Source organism: Chinchilla lanigera, unplaced genomic scaffold, assembly GCF_000276665.1.
Source record: "Chinchilla lanigera isolate Chin_1 unplaced genomic scaffold, ChiLan1.0 scaffold00050, whole genome shotgun sequence".
Taxonomy (NCBI): domain Eukaryota; kingdom Metazoa; phylum Chordata; class Mammalia; order Rodentia; family Chinchillidae; genus Chinchilla; species Chinchilla lanigera.
The window spans coordinates 17,112,319-17,123,107 of NW_004955451.1; the positions used below are offsets into that span (position 1 = coordinate 17,112,319).

The 10,789-nt window shown below is 61.9% G+C and overlaps 1 protein-coding gene across 1 annotated transcript in view; it reads left to right on the forward strand.

The window, feature by feature from the left end:
• Cd300lg (CD300 molecule-like family member g) overlaps positions 1-9,002 on the forward strand; it is a 23,227-nt gene extending 14,225 nt beyond the window's left edge. Inside the window, exons 3-8 of the mRNA XM_005394643.2 lie at positions 164-499; positions 2,295-2,429; positions 2,922-3,168; positions 4,172-4,284; positions 6,234-6,286; positions 8,059-9,002. Coding sequence (XP_005394700.1) covers positions 164-499; positions 2,295-2,429; positions 2,922-3,168; positions 4,172-4,284; positions 6,234-6,286; positions 8,059-8,142 — 968 coding nt within the window. The 3' untranslated portion in view covers positions 8,143-9,002. The remainder of the gene's footprint in view (positions 1-163; positions 500-2,294; positions 2,430-2,921; positions 3,169-4,171; positions 4,285-6,233; positions 6,287-8,058) is intronic.
• Positions 9,003-10,789: the final 1,787 nt, after the last annotated feature.

Below are 10,789 nucleotides of genomic sequence, written 5' to 3' on the forward strand. Positions count from 1 at the left end.
GCCCCGCGGGGCCCTGCCCAGCCCGCCCTGCCTTTGCGCGGACGCTGCAGCGGGCTGCACGGTCACCGGTGCCCTCGTGGGGAGGGTCCGGGGCCGTCGCGGCTGCCGCGGGGAAGCCTCCCCTCCCCGCCTTGACCCTGGCCTCGCTCCGGCTGTGTTTCAGCGTCTGCCTCCCTGACCTGCCCGAAGGAGATGAGCGGGTTCGAGGGCGACACCCTGACCGTGCGCTGCACCTACGGGGAGGAGCTCCGGACGCGCTCCAAGTACTGGTGCAGGGAGGGCGGGCTCATCATCTCCCGCTGCTCCAGAAAAATCTCCGTGGGAGAGAACGGGCAGGAGGCCAGGCAGGGCCGCGTGTCCATCCGGGACAGCCCCCAGGAGCTGGTGCTCACGGTGACCCTCAGGGACCTCACGCTAGCCGACTCCGGGAAGTACTGGTGCGGGGCCTCCAACGTGGGCCTGGGCTATGCCTTCCCGGTCTCCCTGAAGGTCTTCCCAGGTAACCAACATGCCCTTGCCCTGCCAGCAGGAGGGGCCGCCAGGCCGGAGGATGGAGGCAGGGTGGCTGCTCCAGCAGAGGCCTTGCTGGTGCCAGCCTCACGGGGCCCCTCGGGGTTCGTGCAGTCACCGGGGCCCTGCTGGGCAGCATTGGGGCACAGATAGTGCCCATGAGCCCTTGCAGGGCGTGGGCTGGCAGAGGCCAGGCAGGCTGCCAGCCCATGTCCAGGTTTGCCTAAGGCAGCGAGCCAGATCTTGGGGTCAAGACAGGCGTCCCAGAGAGTAGGGGCCACGTGGAGTCAGGGAGGCTCCTGCGGCTGCCCGAGGCCGGGCCCGCCAGTGTCACCTCGGCCCTGGCCACTGTGGCTTCACCCTGGCTGCCTCTGCCCGATCGTGAAGCCCAGGGCCAGGAACATGGGGCTCCCGGGGGCCTAGGAGCCCATCCAGACCCGCTGAGCCCACAGAAGAAGCCAGAGAGGGTCTAGGGTGGCAACAGCTCCGCCTGAGCTCAGAGCCTGCCTCGCAGATGGGAAACTGAGGTGCAGGAGACTGATTTGCCCAGGGTCCCATGGCAGGAAGTGACAGCCGGGATTTGCCCACAGGCCGTTGCTGGCACTGGTTTTCTTCCTCTTCTCGTCGGGTGGGTAACCCCCATCCCTGGCCCACCCACCCTCAGCGCCAGGCCTGTGTCCTCCATGAGGCCTTGTTTTCATTCCGGGAACTGGAGTTAAACTCCCTGAGGAACCTCAGGCACAGCCTGACCTCCACGCCCAGAGCCGCCGAAGGGAAAATGAGACCCACATTCAGTGCAGCCTCCGCTTTCTCAGCATTTTCCAGTCTCTGCCAATTCTTATGGGGTTCAGTCGTGGTTTCTGCCTAGTTGTGACCAATTCTGCCTGTTTCTGGGGTTCCCCATTTTGCTCTGGACCCGTTTGCCATGCACACGGTCGTGTGACCTCCCAGTCACACCTCGTTGGCCTCTGGTGACAGCTGGGAGGCTGCAGACGGCTGGCACTGGCTCCCTTGGCAGTGGGCGAGGGGCGCTCTGAGTCTGACGTTGGCTGGTTCTGTGGCGTTGCTGGATCCTGTCCACCAGAGGTTTGAAAACCAGTTCCCAAATCCACCAGCATCGATGTGAGCTCCACCAGTCCACGAGAGCTGCCCGCAGCTCAGCCGGGGTCTGGCAAAGTGGCAGGAGGATTTCTAGAGGTCGAGCAGGACGAGCACGCCAGCCGCACCAGTGCCTGGAAAAGGCAGCATTGTAAACATTCCCTCGTCTGCGTAGACAAAGTCAGGCCAATGCAGCCTTGTGTTAGACCAGAGAAAGACCAGGACGGGCCAGGCTCCGGCCGTGGTCAGAAGGGACTGGGGGGCGGGGGGGCGGGAGCGGCGCCTTCCATGAGCACAGGGGACAGGCATGTGGCCCTGGGCGTGTCAGCCCTGTGGGGCGTGTGCGGTTCTGTGGGGCACAGGGAGGGGTTTGCACCTCCACAGAAGGGCTGCGCTTCGGGCTGGTGCTGAAACTGGCAGAACTGAGAGGAAGGCGCCGGCCAGCGGAACGGCACGGCGTGGGGCGGAAGGCAGGAGACCCGAAAGCCAGTTGGGTGGTGGCTGTGTGGCTGGCGCTCGGGGCAGCGGTGACCCAGCTGGCATTGAGGCGGGCCTGCCCCAACGTGGGAGCTGCCGATGTCCTGGTGCAGGGAGGGCCGGCCCGGTGTTTATCTAGGAGCAAGACCCCTGGGGGTGGAAGGAGCCGGCTGACAGGGAGACTGAGGCCGGCCTCCCCTTTCCTCCAGGAGCAGAGAGACCCGGGGCAACCACCAGGGCCTGCTGCCCGCCCTCCCCCGCCCCCTCCTTCCGGCCCCCTCTGGCCGCCACCGCCAGCCTTCGGCCCAGGGCGGGAGCCCAGCCCCCGCAAGCCCCGGCACCGAGTGAGTGGAGCTTTCTGTCCCCGACGGGAGGCGCCGCCTGGCGCCAGGCCCCGCAGTTTATCGGTACCGCCCCAACCCAGATGTCCGCTCGGGGCTGTGCTCACTTGTGCGAGGCCACGGGAGGAGCGGCCCGGAGGTGGCCACAGCTGTCCCCAGCGCTCGCTGGGGCGCAGGGGACTCTGAGGCAGCGCTGTGGACAGCACCCTTCCTGTGAGAGGGCAGTGCCAGGCGGCCAGGCCTCTGGGTGACTCTCAGCGGCACTGGAGCAGGTTGGAGGGACAGGGCCATGCCCGCCCCCTCCCAGGCCTGGGTGAGAACTGCATATTTTGTGCCCAACGTCTGCTGGTTGCCTCTTGATGGCACCACCTGACCCTGCCTGCAAGGTGGCTCTCGGCCCAGGACCTTCCGAGACATTGGTCCCTGAGGCCAGAGTTCAGGGGTCAAGGGTCAGTCCAGCTCAGGGGTGCTAAGCCATGGCTTTCGGACCCGTAGCTTCTCCTGACCGGCATCCGACAGTCGCCGCCCCCCAGCAGGGGCACGGTGGGGTGGAGGCCTTGCCACACACAGAGACGGCCACTTCACGCCACACGGCCACCTCGAGCCACACGGCCACCTCTCCTCACGCTGCGGCCGCGTCTCCTCCTGCAGGGAGCTCCCGCCCAGCCGTGGTGCCTGACTTCTCTGCCACCGCCCCGGGGGACCCTGATCCTGTCTCCAGCAGCCTCAGTTCCATGCCCAGGTGAGCCCAGGCGACCCTCAGGCCATCCCTAAGCCACTCCTCCTGCGTGGGCCTGACCCCCTGGACTTGGGGCACATCTCAGCCCCCATGCCGCTGTAGATGGGCTCTTGAACAGTGCACATCCTGAACCACAGGAGCCAGCAGCCCCACTGGCCTGGACATGGCCTGCTCAAGGTGAAAGGTCCAAGCCTGCCCCTTCCCCACCCCCATCCCTGCCTGACCTCAGGTGCAGCCACCTCGGTTCAGTGATATTTGCCTGCATGTGTTGCATCAGTGCCTCGCCGGATATAATAATACGGAAACCTGTGCCGGTCGTGGTGGTGCGTCCCTGTAATCCCAGCACTTGGGAGGCTGAGGCAGGAGGATTGCTGTGAGTTTGAGACCAGCCTGGGCTCCATAGTGGGCTCAAGGCCATCCTGAACTGCACACCGAGACCCTGTTTCCAAAAAAAAAAAACAGAAAGGGAAACCCGGCACCTGTCAGTATTCATTTCCTTCCCCACCTGCAGCCCCGGCCTGGAAGAGGGGCTTAGGCGGTCTCAGGGCTCAGGTGGCTACTAGCAACGTGTGCTGGGGTCCCCTGCCTGGGACTGGGCGCCCATGGCTTGGCTGGGTGGACGCTAGGGTCCCCGTGCCCTCTGACCTTCTGGGGGGACAGGGACTCAGAGCTTGTGCACCTCCTGTGCCCGAGCTGGTGACTGCGTCTCTGCGTCCCACCGTGTGAGGGCCTCCACGGCAGTTTCCCGGTGTGAATGAAGCCACTCCCGCCTGGTGACACAGGGACCGCTAGGGGCCGTACCATCGCCCCGGGGTCCTCACACAGCTGCCCCGCAGCAGGGCTCAGCACCCCACATAGGCCCCCTGCCCAGTCCACAGTGCAGACAGCAGTGGGACTAGGGTCTCTGCCATCTCAGCCACACGCAGTGCCCACTCTGGCCACTGGCTTTCTGGCCCGGGACACAGATGCTTCCCTGTGACGGCCTCCGGCCCCCTCTCGTCCCCAGCATGTACATCCCCACGGCCCGCCAGCTGGCCCCAGTCCTGGTGCTCCTGTCCCTCCTGCTGGCTACAGGTGTCATCTCCCTGGGTGCCCATGTGCTCCGGGGCCGGAGGTCAGGTGAGTGGGGCCTGGCAGTGGGCGGGAGGGAGCCCCCCCAAGGACCCGGGGCCCGGTGTGTCCCCAGGCACAGCGGCCCAAGCCTGGCTGCTCCCCTCCAAGGGCCCCGCAGCTCCTGGCTGGGGCAGACACCCGCACGTGGGGCCTCAACCTCAGCCCACATGTCCGTCCAAGCGGCTGGCCACGTCCCCCTGACCCTGGCAAAGCCCTGTCCTCTCCACAGGTCCAGCTCCGTGTGCAGGGCCCAGCTGGGGCACAGGGTGAGCTCAGTGCCCACCCTGGAGTCTACAAGGCACCAGGCCTCTTCCCAGGCTCTGTGCTTTGACCACCTCGAGCCTCAGTTTCCCCGAATGGGAACAAGCCACATATGTCATTTAAAATCTAGCCAGGCGTGGTGGCGCATGCCTGTAAGAAGGATCACTATGTGTTTGAGGCCAGCCTGGGCCACATAGTGAGACCCCGTCTCAAAAAAAAAAATCTAGTAGTCTTTTTTTTTTTTTTTTTTTTTTTTTTGGTACCTAGAATCAAACTTAGGACTTTGAGCTTGCCAAGCAGGCACTTGTGCCACTGAGCTATATCCCTGGCCCAGATGCCACATTTTTAAAAGCTACTAAATTTTAACAAGACAGTCTATTTAACTCAGCATGTCCAAACCATTATCAACTCAACAGGGAGTCAATATGAGATTTGGGGGTGAGTTTTAGCTCACCGGAGTTGTAGCTCCAGGCCTCTTTTATTTTTTATTTCCACATACAGTTTCAATAAGTCAGCACATTGCCCAGAGTGGGCTTGAACTTGCAGTTCTCCTGCCTCAGCCACCTAGAGTGTTGGATTATAGGCATTTCCCATCATGCCTGACTAATAGGAAATTATTAATGAAAGCCAGGCCTGGAAGTACAGACCCGTAGTCCCAGCTTCTTGGGAGGCTGAGGCAGGATGATCACATGAGCCTCAGAGTTTGAGCCCAGCCTGGGCAACACAGTGAGACTGTGTCTCTTGGGTCAATCTGCGGCCTACGCTTCCTCCTTCCCGCTGGGCCAGAACCAGTGTGACTTGGAGAAGCCTCATTCTGGTGCATGCTGGCTGTGGTAGCTCCTGAGCTGGCGGGCACAGCCCAAGAGGATGAGTGAAGTCGGGGTGACCAGAGCTGCTGGGGCCCAGGCACAGTTCTAGGGCTGATGCTTCTCAAACCCTCCAGAGAGGAGACTGAGGCACAGAGCAGCTCGGCCGCTTACCCTGGGTTTGCAGAGCTCTGAAGGAATAGAGGGGAAGGTGGCATCCCCATGAAGTACCCCAGGGAAAAATGTCAGCTCTCCCCATGCCCCCCAGTCCCTCAGAGGAGTCGGAGGGGACAGGGCCACCGCCTTCCTGCTCACAGTCCGAAAGCCACAAGCACCTCGCCCTTCAGACCCTGGTCCCCACAGCCTCAGAGGTGTCCTCTCATCCTGTTAGACACACAGCATCTCACACCTATAATTCTAGTACAGGAGGCTGAGGCAGGAGGATTGCAAGTTCAAGGAAAACAAAATATATGAAATGCAGCCCACTGGATTGCAAGCTGCATTTTAAGAAAATGTCCAGCGTCCTTGTGCAACCTCAGCTTTTTGTTCTTATAGCAAATTCTTGGTAACTGACCAAACAGGCTTCCCTGGCTCACAGCCTAGGAGGCTCCAGCCCTGTCCCTTTGGGCCATGGAAAGCCCCTTGCCTCTGGGCAGCCGTCCCTGCTCCTTTCAAGGACTCTGGTGACCCCAGGCCCCACGAGGCCCCCCCAGAGAGTGCTCCCCTCCCAGTGGCAGGGAGCGGGCACCAGGCCTTGGTCTGTGGTCCTCGGAGGGGCACTGTGACCGTGGCAGCACGTGAGGTCCCCAGGCTAAGCCCTGCTGCCCGGGTGATGACCACACTAGGCAGCTGCTTGGCTTCACCCACACCCTCTTCGGTTTCTTTCAGCTCTGCTGGCCTCAGGGACACCACGGGGTGAGAAGGTCCACTTCTCGGCAGCGGTAAGGACCCCCACTCAGGTCCCAGCGCCTCTGTCCTCTCCTGGCCCTGCCTGTCTTCCAGAGGCGGGGCTTGTTCCCACCTGGAAGCACCCGTGAGCCCTGAGGCGGGTGCCAGTCACCCGATAGCCACCGCATGGGGCACACAGAGGGGCGACTCCCCTGGGCCTGGCACCCTCTTCTCATCCCTTATAGAAGCAAAGACGGAGCTTCAAGGTCTTCTGCTCCAGCCCTCCTCTTGGTTCTCTGCAAACCTGGCCGTCAGGGAGCTGACCTAGAATGCCCTCTCCCAGCCAGGCATGGAGTGCACAACTGTCACCCCAGCACTCTGGGAGACTGAAGCAGGAGGGCCCCAAGTTCAAGCCCAGCCTGGACACCTTAATCACTCAGGGAGACCCTGTCTCAAAATAAAAAATAGAAAGGGCTGGGGATGGAACTTAGTGCAAAGGCCCTGGACTCAGTCCCCAGTACTGCAAAAAAGAGAGAAAGGTGAGCTGGAAGAAGGAAGGAAGGAAGCCCTCAGGGACCAGACTGGCCCCGGCTGACCCCTCCAGGGCTGGTGCCAGGGACGTATGTGACCACTGGAGTCTGTGCTTTTGCAAAAGGAGGCACTGAGGCCCACAGTGCAGGCGCCCACGCAGGCAGGTGGGGGGGGCCTGCTTCTCCTCTTTGCGGGCGCCTGAGCCCCCTCGGCCCTGAGACCCAGGTGAGGGTGGTGCCTGGCGTCAGGGACCTGGGCCCAGCTCCCAGGATGGGCTCCCGGCCGCCCCTGCACCAGAAGGGGGCGCAGCGTCAGGGCAGGAAGCTGGGGCCGCACCTGCCTCACGCCCCAGACCCCCTGAGCCCCGGCAGGAAAGGGGGGCTGCCATCCCCTTCTTTCCTGGCGCCAACAAGGACAAAAGAATCCCTGGGCTCCCAGGGAGGGCGGTGGGAACGTGGCTCCCTCGGTGCAGGAAGTAGCTGCTATCTCAGGAAGCCGCTGCTGTCTCAGGAAGCCGCGGGTGAGGCCAAAGGTGGTCGGGGAGCAAGGGAGAAGCCACCCCGGTGGAGGAACAGGGCCAGGGTGGCCACTGCAGAGCCTCCCGGCCAGGACCCCGTGAGGAGTCACCTCTGTGCCCGAGCCCCTCGCCCGGCCCACCCCGCTGCTGGCTGTGGCCAGCCCCCGATCAGCCTCCCACCGTCCTGACTCTGCCTCCCTTGCAGCCACTGGCGACAGCTGGGCGCCCGGGGACGCCATGGCCACCCCTCCCGACACCCCAAGCCCCTTGCCAGCTCCTCCCCGGGCTCCATTGTGGAGATCAGCTGCCTGAGCCAGGTGGGAGAAGGCTGGCTCCATCAGACGAGGAGGCAGGGACCGCCCCCCCCCCTCCACCCCCCAGAGCCTGTTCACCCCAGGACAGGGCTCTTGACCTCTCCTCTTTATCCAGAAAAAAATTTTTTTGGTTTTTTGAGACAAGGTCTCTCTGTGTAGTTCAGGCTGGCCTTGAACTCATGGTGATCTTCCTGCCTCAGCCTCCCGAGGGCTGGGATTGCAGGCTCTTAGGAATTGCTGAATGAGCCCTGGGCTGCAGGAGCCCCAGATGGACCTTGAGAAGCCTAAGACAAAGCCAGAGGTGGAAGAGGCAGGAGTCGAAGCTGGGGTCTCAGGGAGAAGTTGTGTCCCTGCGCCCGTGGCTTGACAGAGGCCGGAAGTTGGGGGACAGTAGGGTGGGCACAGCTGCGGCCCAGAGACCCCACCGTCACGGCCACCTCAGCTCTGCGTTTTGTCTCTCCAGGCCCAAGGGTGGGAGGAAGGCCCTGTGCCTTGCACGGCGTCAGAGGAGCCGGGCTGCCCCAACCCGGAGGTCATCGCGGTGTAGCTGCAGACTCAGGGGCGTTGCGCGGTGGCCTTGCTCAAGCTCTCTCCAGCCCGCACCTGCCCTCCCCAGACTCGGGGGCCCCCACACTGAGCGACATCCCCGGCCCTTTTATTACTTTGAGGCAGGGTCTCCCTAAATTGCTACTTTGTTCAGGCTGGGCGTGAACTTACAATCCTCCTGCCTCGGCCTCCCAGAGGGCTGGGATCATGCCCGGTACCCGCGTGACCAAGAGACCAGGACACGGCTGTGCACCCTCACCTGGTGGGCAGGGCCCAGCAGTCACTCGCTGTCTCCCCTCCGACAAACCCCCACCCGCCCTCTGCCCTCCCGGGACCTCAGACCAGCACGGGGTGAGCCCTGACTTCACCCCAGGATGAGTCTGTGAACCCCTGCACCTGGCCTTGGGGGATGCTGAGCCCCACCGGGACCCCCAGAACCATCTTGAGGTTGGGCCAGTGCCCATCTCTTCCCCAGCCAGGGAACCCCAGACCGCCCACTTGAGGGGTCCACGCTGGGGCCCACCGGGGCTTCCTGGGGCAGGATGGAAGAGCACCCAGAGACCACGCCCTGGAGGGCCGGGTCAAGAAGGAGAGCCATATAGATGTGTTTTTTCTATTTTCTCGTTGAAGGTGAGTGGGGTGCTCGGCGTACAAAGCTCAGAAAGCCGGGGAAAAAAACAGAAGGAAAGAAAGGGGCCCAGTCTCCCCTCCCCAGAGACAGCAGGTTCTGTGTGCTCGGGCCCATCGTCCCCCGCGAGGTCTGCGGCTGTCCCCCCTTCAGGGTGATGACCTTGTGCCCCCCTGTCCTCTCCTGCCCGGCCATGGAACCATGAGCTCCTCACCCTGCCTCACGCACCTCTCAAATAAAGTGTTCCCCAGCCGCCTGCGAGCTCATCCTGCTGCTGTGCTTTGATTTACTGAACCAATTCCCTGTTGTTAGCTACTTCATTCACTTCCTTCTGCTATGAGAGTAACAGTGTGGCTGGAAACAGCACAGGGCTTTTATCTGTAGCCGGAGTCCTCGTTAAGAAGGATCTGGAAGCTCCGTGTGGTGATGCACAGCAATAATTCCAGCACTGAGGAGGCTGAGGCAGGAGGATCACCACCAGTTTGAGGCCGGCCTGGGTGACAGAGTTCAAAGCTAGCCAGAACTACATAGTGAGACCTGTCTCAAAAAAAAAAAACGAGAAAGATTTGGGGCAGGGCGTAGTGTCACACACCTGTGATCCCAGCTGTTTGGGAGGCTGAGGCAGGAGGACCATGAGTTCAAGGCCAGCCTGGGCAATTTAGCAAAATGGAGGGAGAGTGGAGGAGAGAGGAATTGGGCGTGTTGTGCGTATGGGCCAGCTCTGCACAGGGATGTGGCCTCCTAACCCTAACCCTAACTCATAAAAAATAAATGTAAAACAAAGAAATAGAACAGAGAAAGCAAGTCAGCGCCATGGTGCCGTCAACGCTGAGTACAGACCGGGGCCTGACAGTCCTGTGCTACAAGTGCCTGCTTGGGGCTGAGCTCCTGTCACCGAGCCCGGCTCTGCTGAGCCCAGGCAGGCCACGTGCTCCACCACTCACACGCGCCCGCCTTCCCGGTGCACACGGCGAACAGAGCAGCGGTCAGCCCGGCCGACCTCACACGCAGCGAGGTCGCTGCGCTACCAGCTCCACTCAGCCCTCATCAGGGTTTCTGAAGTGCAGGCTCCAGCTCAGTGGCTCTGTGGTGTCTCAGGGCTTTTGCCAGTGCTGTGGACTGAGCTCAGGGTCTCACACTTGCTGGACCAACGCCCTGTCCCCGGGCATGGTGGCCCTCGCCTGTAACCTCAGCACTCAGGAGGCTGAGGCAGGAGGACTGCTGCGAATTCAAGGCCAGCCTGGGCTACATAGGCAAATCCTGTCTCAAAAAACCAAAACGTAAAAATAAAAATGTTTATAACATTAAAGCAAAAAGGGATTGGAGCATAGCTCCATGGTAGAGTGCCCTGGGTTCAGTCCCCAGGAGGAAAGGAAGAATTTGCACGTACCCAAGTGTCAGGTCAGAGAGAGAACATTTCTTTTTGTTTGGTCTTTTTTGCAGTGCTGGGAACTGGGCCCCAAGGCTGGTGCACACCAGGCCAGGCCGGTCCCACCCGGCTGGGCTCTGCAGGGAGACCATGTAGGGTCACAGTACCCACGGTCCCCCACTTTCTGAGCGGCACCAGGCTGTACCACAGGCAGTTCTGGGGGGTCCTGGCTGCAGCTCTTGTCACGGGATGGGGACAGGAGACCCACAGGGAATCTGGGAGTCGCAGGAGCCCCCAGGATGTGCCGGCAAGTGCCCAGGCTAGGGAGGGCTGTGCCATTCACCTCAGGGAGAGGGAACCCCGGGTCTGAGCTCCAGGAAATTGGCTGTGTGCACCCCCCGGTGTTGGGTCAGTGGTGAGGGATTAGGATTGTTCGAGAGAAGCTATTTCCCAGCTTTCTTATGCTGAGCCGTGCTTCCTGTCAGCCCAGCGCCAAGGGAGCGTTTATCAGGAGAGGCTGGGATGCACGGCTGTCACCGCAGCTCTTGGGAGGCTGAGGCAGAAGGATCAAAGGTTCACGCCCAGCCCAGGCAACTTGGCAACTTAGCAAGACCCTGTCTCAAAGATTAAAAAGGGCTGCTGTCCCGGCCC